Source organism: Eptesicus fuscus, chromosome 10, assembly GCF_027574615.1.
Source record: "Eptesicus fuscus isolate TK198812 chromosome 10, DD_ASM_mEF_20220401, whole genome shotgun sequence".
Classification (NCBI taxonomy): Eukaryota; Metazoa; Chordata; class Mammalia; order Chiroptera; family Vespertilionidae; genus Eptesicus; species Eptesicus fuscus.
Window position 1 is genome coordinate 75,478,561 of NC_072482.1, and position 17,923 is coordinate 75,496,483.

The following is a 17,923-nucleotide window of genomic DNA, read 5'->3' on the forward strand; positions in this document are numbered from 1 at the left end:
GGAGGTACTGCACAGGAATAAGAAGGGAATTGGGAGAAGCGGGTATAGGCCCTTGAGAATGGAGAGGGTGAAGAGATGGGAGAGAATTCCAGCATCTGTTTCCCTGTCCACATCAAGGGATTGACTGTGCAGAGGTCGAGGAGGGATGTCAGGACGAGACACTGAAGCATAGTGCTCTCCACGGGCTTTGAAACGCTGCTCGAGAATTGTGCCACTTGGGTTCTGGTGATGACCAAATGAGACAGAGAGCTGGGCAGAGGGGTGTTTTCCACCCCCAACTATCTGACCCCAGCATTGCCCCTTTATGCCAGCATTGACACTGAGCAGTGAAGACATCACAAGGATGCCAGATAGTCACCAGCAAAGGTGGCTATGAGAAGCCAAGAACCATAAGCAGGGCTGGAGGCACAGATGGGGTTAAAGAACACACACACACACACACTGAATTTATGTCTGGGAACACTCTGAAGGGAGACTTGTGACTAAGAGACATAAATTGGCTGTTACCTTGAAACTGACCTTGTTTGCACCAACAGGCTCCTGAGAGCTGAGACATAGTCAAATGAATCAGATTAGTAAATAGTCACTTTGGAAAATACTGGCAACTTTGCCTGTGGGGTAGAAAAAGAGTATCTTTCATTGTGAGGAAAGAGAGGAAACCAGGGCTACAAAAACCCCTCCCTGACTTGAGGGAAGAGGAGGAGAGACGGTGAGCAGGAAAAGCAAGAACTCTGCAAGGCCCAGAGCAGTGGCTTTAAAGTTGGGGTCCCTGGAATAGCCGCATCAGCTTCACCTGGGAACTCAGAGTAATGCAAAGCCTGGTCCCCACCGTAGGTCTACTGGAGATAGGGGTGCAGAAATCTGTGCTTTAACAAGCTCTGCGTGTGATTTGTTGCAGACTTAAGTTTGCAAACCACTAGCCTAGAGGAAGTTGAGAGAACAGGGGTAGGGGTGGGGCGAGGGGGGGGGAATCTGTGATGTTGAAGGGAGCCCTGGCCTTGGTATTGCCCTTAGGACTGGGGAATTAGGGGCCCCTCTGAGCCCAGGTTCTGTAATGCCTGCTTGGTTGGCCTTCTCTGCCAGTGGGGAGCAGAGTGCTTGCAGCCCAGGCCCACACCCACCAAAGCACTAATCCCCTGCTGATCATGTCCCAGGATCCACCTGGCATTTCCTCTGCCAATGACCTCAAGCCCTCTTCCAGAGCCCACCCTCCTAAGGTTGACCTCTGGGTGATGTCTGAGGGCAGAGGTGGGGTTGGAGCTGGGGCCCCTCACCGAGAGTGGAGATAGATGTCCTGACTTGGGGTCTCAGGCAGCCCCAGGCATTATCACTGACATCTAAGAAGTGTCCAGGACTAATCGTTTATTCACAGTTTTATTTAGAGGCAACCTAGGTGATCCCAGTTCAAATTATTCATTTGTTCAGAAGAAATAGGACTTTTTTTTTCTCTTAGAAATCTCCTAGTCTTGGAGAGGAAAGCAAGAAATTCTATGATCATTGACTTTGATAAAATTTTAGTTAGTATATTTCTGGTTGCCTATTTATATGTTGTAAGTTGAATTGATCACTTAATTGATATTCTAAAATATGCTTTCTTTTTAAGAAGCCACTATATGTAGAATTATACAATCGTTCTGAAAACTTGGGTTAGCTAAAAAATTAATATCAATTGAACTTTAATTTCAGAATAACTTTAGGGATTTTAAGATATATTTGTTAAAAATTTCTTCATTTCCAGGAAAATGAGAAATATCAAATAATTAAGAGCACCTTGGAGATTTTAGGAAAGTAGTGAAAATGTATTTGATTATAAGGTTTATTGTTTCTTTACAGATTGATATGAAATAATACCTTTCCCCTTTTAAAAATTTATTTTTAAAATATCAGAGTCTACATCCTACCGAACTCATATAATTGCATATAACTTAATGAAATAAAAGAAAGCAGAAACAAGATTATGTTAACCAGTATTAGAACACATATAAAATCCTTCAAGGTAACTAGACAGAGGGACTTAAAACAGGTATAATTTTCATCTAAGAACTAATGATTAGATTTAAAAGGTGTCTCATTTTAAATGAGGAAATCCATTATATTCATCTCCAGTGGCAAGGGATGATTATTACATTGTAATTATATTTTATATTGGCTCTATATTTCAGCCAAAGTTGCTGAAGAGTTGGAAAAATAATTATAGCAAGCAATTGCATGAAGTGTACCTTGGGGAAGGTAAAATTTAAGAAAGAAGCCCTCCATGAGTATGTGCTTGCATGATGGCACCCAGAATTGGGTGTATAAGGCACTCTTAAAGTATATATTTCAAAGGCATAGTTGGCTGATTTCTAAAGTCACCTGCCAGCTTTGAAGTCATTTTCATAAGATTTACTCAGTAGTTTTGAGAGACGTAGACAATAGCATTAGGCACTACAACATAATGCCATTTGTTCATTTCAAAGATAGACTTTTTAAAAATTCAGTTCTAGATTCTATGCATACCTAGCCTTGAATTTATTTATTTATTTTGCCACAATCTCCCCCAAAATTACATCACTAAAGCCATTGGACTCAGAGATGCCAACTAATAGATATAAAGAAAGACTCCAAGATCCAGATCTATAAGAACAATTTGAGTTCAAGCAATGTGACAGGTTTTTTAAATAGCCATGTGCAATCTATATCACACAGTCTTCTCTGTCATTTCCACAAAAACAGCCCCAATTCCATCTCTTCTTTCCCCAAATCAGATGTTTAGTTGGTATGCATAGTAAGTCATAATGGTTTTAAAATATTGAAATATTTCCATATAACCATTATGGAATGGTTAATAAATAGCTATTGTCTAGAACCCTCTAAGTGCCCCCTTCCCCAACCAACTCATCTGTTTCTGTCAGTCCCAAAGGACTCTTCAAAAACCCCACACTCCAGCAAGCAAAGGGGTAATGCTTGGCACCACCGGGACCCTAAGGGACAACCCCATCCCCACCCCAAGTCAACATCTGTGCTGTGCTATTCAGCCTGTAAAATATTTTGAATTAGTATCCTATTTAATAAAAGAGTAATATGCAGATTGACTATCACTCCAACACACAAGATGGCTGCCCCCATGTGGTCAAAGATCCTGCCCCCATGTGGACACAAGATGGCCAGCACAAGATGGCCAGCAGGTGAGGACAGTTGGGAGGGACCAGGCCTGCAAGGGAAGGCAGTTGGGGGCAATCAAGCCCACAGGGGAGGGCAGTTAGGGGTGACCAGGCTGGCAGAGGAGGGAAGTTGGGGGTGAACGGACCTGCAGGGAAGGGCAGTTGGGGGGGACCAGGCCTGCAGGGGAGGGCAGTTAGGGGCAAAAACGCTGGCAGGGGAACAGTTAGGCATCAATCAGGCTGGCAGGGGAGTGGTTAGGGGTGATCACGCTGGCAGGCAGAAGCGGTTAGAGGCAATCAGGAAGGCAGGCAGGTGAGCAGTTGGGAGTGAGCAGTCCTGGATTGTGAGAGGGATGTCCGACTGCCCGTTTTGGCCCCATCCCACCAGGATCAGGCCTAAACGGGCAGTCAGACATCCCTCGAGGGGTCCCAGATTGGAGAGGGTGCAGGCTGGCCTGAGGGACACTCCCCACCCCTGCTGTGCACGAATTTCATGCACCGGGCCTCTAGTATCTATCTAAAAGCAACTTTATCTTTCCTGTGTAATTTCATTCTTTGCATCCAACTGCACTTTGGTCCACACTTACAAATACACATTCTGGAATCTGGGTTTAATATGTTTCTGCCTCTCACTTCTGCTTCTCAGTAGGTGGAACTGATGTCTCAGGCTCTTCCACATGAAAAGAGATGTGCTGCTGGTGGCACACCTCTAGAGCTTGCAATCCTGAGTGAGAGAGAGAGAGAGAGAAGAGAGAGAGAGATAGAGAGAGCACTCTACCTCCAGCTTCAAAATAAATTTTGAAAAATCACAGAGAAGGATTCTGTTTGGCCCCATTTGGGTCGCATGCCAACCTTTGAACCAATCCCCATAACTAGAAGCATGGGGTTCTATAATTGACTTGTCTGAATCATACACCTATCCTGGTAGGTATCCATGGACTGTCCTTGGCAGGTCACCAAGATCATCGTATTTGGAATGAGTAGTTTCCAAATGAGAAAGTAGAGGTGGGATGGGAGTGGGGCTGCTTTTACCATAAGAGGAAAGGGTGCCAGGATGACAAGCAATGAATGTACCCAACACTAGACTTTCTAAGCAAGGCTGAGTGTTTACATTCTTGCTTACAAGATTACAGAGAACTTACTGAACATCTGTTGATTCCAAATTTGTATGTGAGCTCAATACCTGACTTGTCTTATAGTAAAAGATTGGCACAGCATGCTGATCAGAAGTTTCTACAAACCACCTTTTCATTCACAATGTTGTATATAAATCTTTCCTCATAAAGCTGAAGGGTCTGCTATTTCCTTTTGGGGTAATGTAATGCAATAAATGCATATTTCTAAACTGTATACCCCATTCCCGTTGTTTTTTCTTTCACAAGTCAGCCCATGAGGCACAATATTGATATCCATTGGCAGGTCACACCATATCTGGAGGGGGTGAGGTCACCAGGGATAATGTTGCCAGGACCTTTCTTTGATTCTGACCCTGTAGCTTTAATGTTATTATTATTATTATTTTGCACATTACAAAAATACATCTGTCCTGAAAAATATCTTCTTGCCTTTCTGCTTACACAGACTCACAGTAACAATCATTTTTCTCTATCCCAATTGTCCAGAGGTCACAGTGAGTTTTCCAATCTCAGCAATTTCTGTGGGCTCTTCAAACATCTGCAATTCATTCTCAATATATTCTCCCATCTTCCACATTTTTAGAACCTCACACAATTCTTGGACACAGTAGGTACTTAGTAAATAGCTGTTCATTCGCTTTGACTCTCTTCTTGTTTTCACGGAACAATTAAGTCTTGCCATTTTCTTTTATAAAATATGAAGTGGGGGAAAAAATAGAATCCCAAAATAGAAACCTAAATTACCAAGGCAGCACGGGCATCATTTGGAGGAAAATTGGTTTTGCATAAAATTGAAGCGGAGTGTGCTGTGCAGCCTCCTGTATAAGAGGACTCAGCGGAGAAGCAGAAACAGCAGGGACTAGTAATAAGCCCCCAATTTGGATGTTAATCATCTTCCATTTCATTTAACACTTTCAATTTAATTAAGAAAGTACACAGTTCAAATAATAAGACTTGCATTCAGTTTTTTTCACTGCAACTTAAATGGATTTTCTAACCACTGTCCTTAACACCATAAAATTATTTTAACGGCCTTGTGGGTTTGGGGATTTTTTTTTTTTCCAGTTTACCTAACAGAAGTGACACAAAGTTATGGAAGTATGTGAATGGGTAAAGCAAATGCTATCAGTCACTTGTTCATTCAATAAACCTGGGCTGAGTGCTGAACACTGTGGAAGTAGGAGCATCCAAATCATATTCACAGAACTCCAGTGAATAAATAGCCTTGAATTTGTGACATAGCTACAAAGGACTGCAGAGCTCACCGGCTCCCAGCCCTTCACTTCTCAGATAAGGGCTCTGAGGTTCAAATGGGTTAAGTGACTTGCTCCAGGTAGTGGCAAAGCTAGAACCAGAATTCAATTATCTTAACCCAGTTCATTTTCATTCTGTATAAAATTATTTTTATATCTTAAATAGTTTTTTGTTCAGTAAATTGTGAGGAAATCCAAATCACTTATAGAGTAACTGCTTAACCTCAGAATAACACAGAATAACAATATTATACTTGTATCTTAGTAATCTAAAATATACCTAGATTACTACAGTATAGAAATTAACAGCTGCATGAAATAATAAAGCCATGACTCTATATTAGATTTGGGGGAGAGGGGAAGAATGGAAAAAGGAAGGAGATGGTCTCTGAAGGACCAACAAGGAGTGTGGAATAACACTTCAACTCTGTATTATATACAGAGATAACCCCTTCCCCATGCCCTCTCCTGGGCCTGCCAGGGATCGCCTACTCATCCTCCTGGCTCCCCAGACTCCAAGACCCTGATTATTTTTATGCTCCATTCAACCTTCCTCGGCCTTCATCTGGGTCACATAGAGCTTGAAAGCAAAATTTAAAAAAAAAAGTAAAGCCTCTGGTAAACCTTCACATTTTGCAAGCTCCTCTGGGTTTAGAAATGCATGAGAAGATGGGCATTCTTAAATCCCCCTTTGTACACAGTGCTCCTTCCTATATTCTAGGTTCCCTTTCCCCTGGATTTGCTGTAATTCATCCAGAATACAGCAAATCTGTTCAGACCACTCTCAAGTTTAAAATTCTTAAGGGTTCCCTTCCTATGAGTTAAGGATAACATTTCAAGCATTCAAGCACTCCAGTCCCTTTTCTATCTGACCTCCTTGCCTCTTTGGCTTTCTGTCTTGCCATAGAAGCTTAACCCCAAGGTTGGCTCCACTCAAGCCCTCCCTATGAGCATGCCTTTAAACATGCTATCTCCTGTCACCAAAACCCATCCCCATCCCAGCCCGATTCTACTTGTCCCCAAAGATGAATTCATACTAGCTTTAACACTGTTTCACCATTGTTGATTTCCTTGTTGCTTCTTAAGGACGATTGCTTCTTATTGTTTATTCCTTGTGTCTTGCATAGTACCTAGCTTTAAACCAATCAACAAAAATGTCTTCACCACTTACTATATTCTAGGGGCTGTGCTAAGCAATGGGTAAGAGTGAGCTTCTGTCCTTGGGAGCTGCAACTCCAAGTGAGGCAGACAGGACATGGAGAGAGGATAGGTTATAAAGAGAAAACAGACAGAAGAAACTTTGTAAATGTCCCATTAATGAAATATGACAGAAAATAATGTCTTTGTCTTTGTGACACTCACGTTCTACTAGAGGATATAGACAAGTAAAGCAGAGCGAATGTGTGTTTTCATTTAAATAAATACCACAAAAAGGTCAAGAGGTGGTGAGACAATGGAAGACTGTCCCAAATGTGTGATTCTTAGCAGGAGTTCCAGATGGACAAGTGGCTCAGAGGGAAGAGTCTGTAGACAATCAAGGATGTAGGAGAGCAGTCTTTAAGACAATGCCAATTAAATTATTTTGTAGAGGATTTGGATGCACTGCGGACATAATGGGAGATGAGACTTCAAATCCTAGAAAACTTGGTATCCCAGACCAAGGAATTTAGGTTTTACCACTTTGAGAGGTTCGTCAATGTGTATAGCACCCAATAGTGGTGAAATCAAGTCAGTGGGTTGCCATCGGCAATTTAAAGGAATAGACTAGAATAGAAAATGTCAGTGCATTTCATGTAGAAAGGGTAAATTTTGGGATGGAACCAATTGTTTGATGGAACCTTTATACTTACTATAAATGCATATGTGCACAGGTAATTCTTACAGGACATCAGTCCTGATCAAAAAGTTTTGAAAGCCACTGCCGCTGTTGACAGGGAACCACTAAAGAGCTGGGACTTTTGCATTTAGAAAGATGTCATGATTTTAGTAAGAACAGAGTAAAGGACAAGGCCATTTCAAGGATGGCTTTAGGAATCCAGATAAAAGATGGTAAAACACTGATACTTGGATAAAGAAAAGGATGTAGACTAGAGAGCTAAATGATCAATAGACTTGATGATTCATTGCTTCTTTCCATTCTCACTACTACTATTCTTGCTTGGCCCTTACCATTTCTTTTATAATCAACTAGAGGCCCGATACATGAAATTCATGCAAGGGGCTCAGCCCTCACAGCTGTGGCAGCTTGCCTCAACCCTTGCAGCACCGCATTCGTCTGGAAGGACGTCTGGAAGGTTGTTTGGCTGTCTGGACTAATTAGCATATTATGCTTTTATTATTATAGATTCCTGAGTTAGCCAGCTAGATATGTTCTTGACCATCTTAAATTCATCCTTCATTCTGCATTGAAAGACACATCTGACAATCTCACTCTCCTGCATACACTTCACTGACCACTAACTGCCTCGTGACCCAACCTTTCTGTGGAGTTTCAGTTCTCGCCTCTCCTCCTTCAGCTCATTTTCTTCACATATTAGGAGTCATGCTATGAAGTATCCCCAGGCACCAGTGAGAGAGGAATTTGCTTCCAGGTGCCTTCTCCTGAATTACATTAATGTTATCACTAACCTGCTGACAGGTACCCTCTGAAAAGGAGTAGCTGTGGAGGTCCATGTTTATAATCAATTGAATTAGTCAAATAATTTCACTGGAAAACTTGCTTGACTATATCTCAATTGAAAGTTACTGTGGCATCATATAAACTAAGTCAGTGTTCTGCAATAAATATGCCCCTTTGGAAACTGCAGAAGTTGTGTCCAACATCTAGTTGGATTTTAGGGCAAAGACAGCTAGGTTTCCACTCCCGGAAAACAAAAGGGATGATGAGACTAGCAGGCACTGCCTTAAGAGTTCACAAATAAGTACCTGAACACTACAATTGTTCTGCATCAGTTGATATCATTATCAGCGAACCCATTTTAAATCAAGGAGAATATCTGTTTACTATTACAAAGTAGGAAAAAAAAATGCACTTGGAAAATCCCTAAGAGCTGGCCCATCTCTTTAATCACATCTGGCTATTTTGTAGTCTGAGGGAGCATTGCTTTGAGCTATCTTTTTTTTTTTTTTTTCAAATAAATTAATAAAATCAGAGCCAACTGGATTTAGCAGAGAAATTAGATGAATATTTTGCATGCACTGTTCAGTAAGAGTAGCTGTATGGTTGACAGAGGGCCTTGCTTTCTCACCCCAGTGTCTAGAGAGGTAGTTGCTTCTAGTCTGGCTCAGGAGACCAGGCTCCTATAGAGCCAGGGTGAAGGAATTTTTGATTTGTTCCGGGTAAGGAGGATGTCTCGCCCCAGTCTATGTTTGTATACAATGCTCTCCACAACGGTTGTCTAGCTCTGAACAAAGCCATGGCCCAGGTGGCCAAGGAGCCAGGCCATGGCTTGTATCCGGGCATTCATTTTGCTCACACACACAGCTGCTACAGCTTTCCGAGAGCCACTGTGACTTGTCTCTGAGGGATGCCGAAGGCACTCACAGTCAGTTACTCCCTCCAGCAGAGCAATTCTCCGCCTGAAGGAACACAATAGGCCAGTTGTAGCTTGAATTCCCTCAGGGGCAGAGAGCGGCTCCCCACTCAGCAGTTTTGGAGGGCACCCGGCCTGACTAAGGCCAGAGGAGAGCCCGGTGAGTTTACTGACAACCAGCCTCTCTCAAGATCAAGTAAACATCATAAACCCTTCATTCATCGGCCTATAAAAACCACTTGGGAGGCTACAAAGCCAGCAAAATGTGTGAAGGGGTAGCAGAGAACGGACACACTGAAGCCAGTATGAGGACTTAGCCAAAACAGATAAAACATTTCAAGACAAAGCATGCAATTAATGCCAGCAACAGTGCTGTTACAGAATGTATGACTATTTTTGTAACACCTTTCTCCCTGATGCTTCTGGAGAAATGGAGTATTTCTACACTTTCCCTGCCACATTCTCTGTGGAAAGAAAGGGAATATCATCTTCCAATATTCAAAAGGCTCAGAATGGGTTTATTCATTGAAGGTCATTCAAATCTTGGGCCTTTCTAATAAAAGATTGTCTTGCCCACCCACACCTTGCCCCCAGTGGAATGTGGTAGGGAAACAAAACACATACCACTCTTTGAAGGCTTGAGTTAAATGCATATTGCAGTAAGTTTAAGTGAAATATAGATTATAATAGAAATATGAGCTTAATACCTAGCCATATACTTCACAAGTAGATCCAGGCAAGCCATTTTTTTTTAATTTGTTTTGTTTGTTTTTCCCCTGGGAGATTTAAGTAGAATATAGCTATTTGTTTCAAGTCTCCAATTCATATTTGCAGCTTGAATCTTTCCCCTGAAATCCAGACTTGATGATCCAGTTGCCTACTGGCTAGCTCACTTAGATGTCTTATAGACTTATCACTGCTCAGGTCTTTACTGAAAAGCCACCTTCTCAGGAAGAACTTCCTTTCTTATCCAATTAAAATTGCACCTTCCCACCCCAAATGATACTGATCACTTGTCTCTGCTTTGTTTTCTTCCTTACATATTATAGTTTACTTATTTTATTAAATAAATAATGTATTCTCTTAATAAATAAACGTACTCTCTTAGCTCTAAGTCAAGCTCCATGTGGGATGTTTTGTTAACTGTTGTATTGTAGATGCCTAGATTATGCCTGACACATAGTTGGTCTTCCAAAATGAATGGTGAATGAATGAATAAAAGTTAAAATGTTGAAAACATTAGATTGTTTTTTGTTGTGCCTTTGTTTTTAGTTAGAAGATGTCAAATCATTTTATGTCTACTTCATAGAATTCTACTTCATACTTGTTCTACTTAATAGAATAAGTTTTTGACAGTGACCCATGAAGGTGTGGGGTAAATTTGACTAGGGTTTTGTCTGGCCAACATTGTTTGTTTGCTTGGGGTTTTCATTTGTTTGTTTTGTTTTATAATTTAAATTTAAATGTCCTTAGCAAACTGGGACATTTGCTACAGTCCTCACCACTCCCTGTTTTTATACCCTGGTCATAGGGCTTTATGAACTTTCTGTTCCTGCCAGCATCTGAAAGCATTCAGTTTGACAATTATACCCTAGTAGAAATTAATTCAATGTTTGCTTTAACCAAGAGGTGTAGTTTTGACCACATAATTTACAGTGTGACTTTGGGCAACTTACTAACATCTTTGGGTCTCTTCTGACTCTAAAATTGTAGTAAAACAAATCAGTTGGTTGCTTGATAGCTTTGCTCAAGGTCATATAAACTATTTGGGGAATTCTTAGCTGGATACCAAATAAAATGGCAATTCCTATGTGATTCTTAATCCCTCTGATTTCGAATATCCAACAGATCATTTAAATTTATTGATCATTTGTATACTTTGAAGTGGGATATAATGTACATAAATTCCTGTCTTTTGATAAAACCACCCTATAACCTAATGAAGGTTAGATTCAGTCATGTAAACATTATTCCATTAAAATGAATAATTATAAAATGATATTGTATGAGATTTACTTAAAATATAGTGGTCCCGGCCAGCCAGCATGGCTCAGTAGTTGAGCATCGGCCTATGAACCAGGATGTCAGGGTTCAATTCCTGGTCAGGGCATATGCCCTGGTTTCGGGCTGGTGTTCCAGTGTGAAGCTTGCAGGAGGCAGCCAATCAATGATTCTCTCTCATCATTGAAGTTTTTATCTCTCCCTCTCCTTTCCTCTCTGAAATCAATAAAAATATTATATATATATATATATATATATATATATATATATATATATATATTAGTGGTCCATAAATATAAGATTTACATTTCAATATACCTAGACTCTTAATCAGTCAGGTCATAGAAATTTGTTTGAAGATAAATCTGTTTAAAGTTCTATTCATAGTAACCCCAAAGTTAAATCTATTTGACAAAAGAGACATTGAAAATAAGCCAGAATAAAAGATTGTTTTTAAAATACAATGTTAGCAACTAATCAGGAACAATTACCAAACATTAAGCACAAAACCTTCTAAATAAAAATAATAAAAACATTTTTATCTCTGATAAAATTTAGCACTTTTTAGATTGATCAAAAACATAATTGATACTAACAACAGAAAGAGATTCTACTGTAGTCTCAAACTTTTAGAGTTTCATTTAGACTTTTATTAATGAATCAAATAAATACTCTGACTACACTTATTAACATGCTTATGGGGCCCTAGAGTGCAAGAAATACTGATGAAACCTCTCAAAAAGCAACTTCTTTTATAATAAAATTTTTGCAATAATGAAATATAGGTTAACTCATTTAGCAGCAATTATATCTTACGCTACACAGTTAGTACTTTCTCTAGTTAGAATAACTACTATAATCTACCTTAGAGATTTATGAACTCCCATTTTATCAGTATAATTATAACAGTGAGAGTCAAAATAAAATAGTCATCATCTACTGAACTCTATGCACCAGACAAAACACTTGGGCGTTTGATAAAATCATAAAATCTTCACAACCACCAGGAAGAAAACACTATTTCCCCAGTCTTACAGATGGGGAGACAGACTCAGCGAGATAAAACAACCAGCCAAAAAACATACACTCCTAGAAAGTCATTGGTCAGCCTGATAGAGAAGTTGTGAGCCTGAATTCTCCTTTCATGAATACCCATGCACCGTATTTCCCACTGAAGCCCAATTAAACATCAAAGGAGGTCAAGTGCCTTTGTTTATTCTTCTCTTTTGCACACTGTAGGTACGAAGATGGATCAAAAGTCCAATGGTCAGTGTGGACAAGCATCAGAATCCCAGCCTGAAGTACACAGGCCCCTCCGTGGTGCACACCCCCCACGGGGAGCCCGACTTTGAGCCTTCCTTGTGTCAGATGTGCCTAGGAGACCATGCTTTCCAAAGAGGGGTTCTCCCTCAGGAGAAGGAGTCGTGTTCATGGGAAACTCAACCCAGGTGTGAAGTAAGTTTATTTTTGCTCTGGATTCATTCTCCTAAAAGAATTCTAGGCCTTTGTTTTGTGCTTTTTTTTGGGGGGGGGTTGAGGGGGGGAGGTGTTGTTGTTGTTGTTGTTATTGTTTGTATCTATGCTGTAGTATGCCAAAAGAAAAAATTTTAAGGTACATTCAGCTTCAGAGAATATAGAATTTAGCTTTTTTTTTTTTTTTTTAGCCCATTGTACTAATTTTTTTTTAATATGTTGTATTTTTTTAGAGCAGTTTTAGGTCCACAGCAAAATAAGATGGAGATTTCCTGTACATCTCTGCTTCCATACATGCAAAGGCTCCCCCTCTATTAACAGCCCCCACTAGAGTGGAGTATTTGTTACAATTGATGAACCATTAGCACTTATGTTTACATCATCACTCAAAGTCTTTAGTTTCACTTTTAGTGTTGTATGTTCTCTGGTTTTTGAACCAATTTATAATGGCATGTATCTATTATCAGAGTACAGTTTCACTACCCTAAAAATCCTCTGTGCTCCACCTACTTAGCCCTCTCTCCCCAGAACTCCTGGAAATAACTGATTCTTTTTATTGTTTTCATAGTTTTGCCTTTTCCAATTGCCATATAGTTGGAATCATATAGTATCTGGTACTATTTTATGTCATTATAAGACTGATACAGCAATGTTTTGGTCCATTAAAAAGTCTCATTAGTTGTTTGCTCACACAGAGACCAATGCTTGTATGGTGTGAGAAATATATCATAACAGTCATCTACAGGTGTTCTAAAATTTTGAAAATTTACAGTTATATTTTTAACTTGTAACTCAATTAGTCTCAAATTTATTTTGACTTTTTAAATTATTATATTAAATGTTTAATTTATGTTATTCCCACCTTATTGACATAAAAACACATTAATAAGACAAAACATGTTATTATAAAGTAGAATTAATTATAAGTGATCTTCCAATATGTAATTTTAAATCAGTGCATCATAAGATGATAAATATTAATAGCTCTGTCTCCTTTTTAAAAATGGTGTTTTCCAGAGATAAATCATGTTAGCTGCTAAACAAACAAACAAAAAAAGATCATAAACTCTGGAATCTGAGATACGCACTGAGATACGCACTGTCTCAGAACGCACTGTTCTTTTCTGAAAAAGTGACACCTGAGATACGCACTGTCTTTTGACCCTGAGATAGGCACTGTCTCAGAATCTGTTCTTTTCTGAAAAAGTGACACCTGCCTGTCTATTTCTAGGGTTATTGGAAAGATCAAATGAGATAATGCATATGAAATAGCTCATAATCTATAAAGTGCCACACTAATATGAACCATTAGTACTATGTTTGCTGATTTATATATTAGCTAAGTCTGTGAATCTGTAACACTAAATTAGACTTCCACAACTAGGTGAGCACTTTGCTGATTGATGAACATTTGTCATGTGCATTTATTGTTCAGCTATTCTCTGGCTTAATGCCAGGTTGGCCATAAAAGGCCATAAGTAGATTCTAAAGGCAAGGGTTACCAAACTTTTTCTGTAAAGGGCCAGATAGTATATATTTTAGGCTTTGCAGGCCATACAGTCTCTGTCACTTACATTCAGCTCTGTTCTTGTAGGAAAAGCAGCCATGGGTAATACACAAATGAATGGGCCTGGTTGTGTTCTAATAAAACCTTTATTTACAAAAACATGTGCCTGGCCCACCAGCAATAGTTTGCAGACTCTTAGAGTTGAAAAAAGTTTGCCAACTCTTTAGATTCTAAAGAACTATTCATGACAGATACAGAGAGAGGGCTCTGCAGATCATATAGAGCAGAAATGCCTAGGATTAAATGTTTACTTAAGGGCTTACTACATGCCCCCTTTGTTAGGGGCTGGGGATAAATGAATGAATAAATGGAATTCCACACAAGAGGAAACAATAAACAAAGAGCTGGAAAGAATTTAAAGCAACACTGTGATTCATTCTTTTACTTTATCTGGGATAACAGGTGAATCATTCTCCAATTTACAATGGATTACCTGGTTCTGGCTTTGCTGGACATTTTTTTTTCTTAAAGTCACCACAAATCAAGAAGACAGTTCTATTCCAACAGTTTGAAAATGAATCTATATTTTGTGTGAGTGTAGGGATTAAACCATGAAATATTTCCTTGAGAAGGTACCTCTCCCCTTTTAGGAAGTGGAGTTGTGTGATGAGATGATGGAGAAGCTGTTAGATGCAGAGGCCTGATAATAAGAACGCCAACCTGTTCCCTTGACAACTCCTGATGTGGATTATTTTAAGAAAGTCATTAATTCATCCTTCCCTCTCAATGTTCCCTCCTATGAAAACATGTTATTCATGCTGCCATCAAGTTTTTTTCCAGGAGTTTTTTTTTTTTTTTTTTTTTTTTGGCAATTTGCAGATGAGATGGGATTTTTAAAATCTCTTGTAATGTAAACATATGTGTAAATAGTGCTAGACTCAGGCAACATTCTGGGGCCAGCTCAACCTCAAGGTCAATTATGAACTTGGGAAAGTCACAAAACCTTTCAAATATCAGATGACAGGCCTAACCTAATTAACTTTTTAAATCTGAAATCCTACAGTTTGAATTTGATAACCTAAGTGACAATGAACTCTGTATTGGATGTGTCAAGATAAAACATTGAAAATGAAGTGAGAATAATTTAAATAATGAAGAAAGCAAATAAAGTGCTAGTCTTTTATGAGTAATTGTGGAATCTCTTTTCCTGACTCTATAAATAGTACATTTTAAATGCTACCTTTCATGGCCAACAATCTCTGAGTTACATTGCAGTTAGCTTGTGCCAGGCCTTGCCAATGGTCTAGTTAGTGGCCTTTAAATGTGTTTCACCCATGGAAGAAAGTAGAATACACGTGTTGCCAACACATTACCCAGAAGAATAGTGATATTGCAATGTTACTAGTTGTTACTAAAGAGGACTATTTGTGAATTAAGCAGACCTTTCTGGAAATAAAACTGAAAATACATGCTAGTGGAATTCAAGTTGTAGCATTTCAGTCTGAAATCAACATTTAGGCCATAAAGAGATGGAAACCAAGCTAGTTTTTCAATGGGTGCATGCCAACTAAACACATTCACAAACTCTTCTGCACCATATCTCTCACAGCACTTACAATATTCATATCAACAAAGTTGGAAGGGGAGGAAAGGAATGTTTTAGAGTAGAAGTGGGGAGGAAATCTGTTAGGCAAAGCATAGGATTGGATCAAAGTGTCAGCCTGAACATACAATGTCATCTCTCCTTCCTGCCTTAAATGACAGAAAATACACACACACACACACACACACACACACACACACACACACACACACACCGTATTTTAATTTATAATAGTGCTAGAAGAAAAAGTATGCTCTTGTATGGATAAGGAATAACTAAGACTTTTGATAGGATTATGAGATTGATGAGGAAACCACAGTCCAAAATGATCACATCAAGGAACTGCTGCAACAGATGGGGACATTGCAAGCATATGTATTCAAAAGGACCTTGAAATTGGAAAATAAAGATGTTCCTGGGAGGCCTAATAAAAAGGAAAGTAGTTTTAGCAATATAAATTTCAGACAATGTGCTATGTAAGACAAAACATTTTTAAAGGAACAAAGAGGAATATTTAACATTGATAAAAGATATCTACTAAGAAGATAAAGCACTCACAAACCTTTATGCACTTAACAGCATAACATGGAAATCTTTAAAGCAGCAGCTTATAGAAAATACAAAGAGAAATTGGCAAATTCATATCACAGAGGGACATTTTTATCATAATTCTCCCAGAAATTGTCAGTTCAAAAGTGAAAATATGTAAGGGTAGAGGGTTTTAATAAAACAATTGACTAACTATGATTTATGTAGAGATTTGTTTCTAATAAATAAAGAATACACATTACTTTAAGCATGCATGGAACAGTTACAAAAACTGACCAAGAATTAGATCACAAAGAATATCTCATCAAATTCCAAAATACAGAAATCACACAGACCATACACACTAGCTGATTACAATTTGATAAAATTAGAAACTAACAACAATATAAGGGCCAATCATCATCCCCAGACAATCCATCCACCTGGAATCCATGAACACCCTTCCTGGCAACTCCAGACTTACATAGAAAATAAAAGAGGAGTTTAAAAACTAATTTAAGTGCTTACATCACCACCAGGAAAATGCAAATTGAAACAATGAAATCCCACTTGTTTTTAATCCATCAGATTGTCAAAGGTTGTATTGGTAAAAGTATGGGCCAAAACACTGTTGGTGAAGAAGTTTTTTTGGCAATGTTCCTCTATTTAAAATTTTCAAATCTCATACCTTGTAATTTAGCAAATCTAGTTCTCTGTACTTATTTATGTGGTAATGAGGATGGGTACACTGATATCCATTGCAATATTGGAAATTCTAAAAAAAAAAAAAAAAAGGTAACATCCATGGGTAACATAACTGTAACTCATAGGGAATTATTAATTATGGCATATTCATATATGAAATACTATGGAATTATAGCATATTCATACGAATTCATACTATATGGCTAACTAAATCATAAACTCATAGGGGATTATTAACTATGATATAGTCATATGATGAAATATCATTAAAAATGAAATCTTGCCCTAGCTGGTTTGAATAGAATGTTGGGCTGTGGACTGAAGGGTCCAGGGTTCAATTCTAGTCAAGGGCACATGCCCAGGTTGTGGGCTCGATCCCCAGCAAGGGGTATGCAGGAGGCAGCCGATCAATGATTCTCTCTCATCATTGATGTTTCTATCTCTTTCTCCCTCTCCCTTCCTTTCTGAAATCAATAAAATATATTTTTTTAAAATGAAATCCTTACGTACTGACATATCCCAAAGGCATATTAAGTCAGGAAAGCAGTTAAGAATGAATATATATCTAGCATTATCATAGTTATATTTTTAAGACTTTATATTTCTCTCTCCATGTCTGTATTGAATGCTTGTGTGTATGTAAGTGCAAATACTAAAAAGATCTAGAAGTATGTACATCAAACTGAAGTGGTGCTTACCATTGTCAAGACATTACATTGAGCGGTGATGAGGTGGGAGAGAGTAGTCAAGGACTTTAGCTTTGTCTATATTGGTTGAAATTTTCAAGATCATATTAATGTACTACCTATGGGTTTGGAGAAAGTCCACCAGTAGACTCACTTGTAGAAAATGAGTATTTACAACTCAATCCTATTGGTAGAAAGTCAGGTACCATCATAAAGATGGTTTCACAGCATGAAACCATTCCATCACCACAGCACAAGGCTCCTACAAGAAAATGGAAAACACACAATATTTATGCTCTCAGAGCACCTTGCTTATACTTCTTTTTGTCAATTATTTTGCCCTGCCCTGTGTCCATTT

General features: G+C 38.7%; 1 protein-coding gene across 2 annotated transcripts in view; it reads left to right on the forward strand.

Moving 5' to 3' along the window:
* The window catches only part of SGK1 (serum/glucocorticoid regulated kinase 1), a 105,973-nt gene that overhangs the window by 20,897 nt on the left and 67,153 nt on the right, over window positions 1-17,923 (forward strand). Inside the window, exon 2 of one of the 2 annotated variants that reach the window (XM_054721990.1) lies at window positions 12,303-12,518. In XM_054721990.1, the coding sequence (XP_054577965.1) occupies window positions 12,303-12,518 (216 nt within the window). Of the gene's footprint in view, window positions 1-12,302; window positions 12,519-17,923 lie in introns of those variants that run through there. The other variant, XM_054721991.1, reaches the window with a different exon arrangement.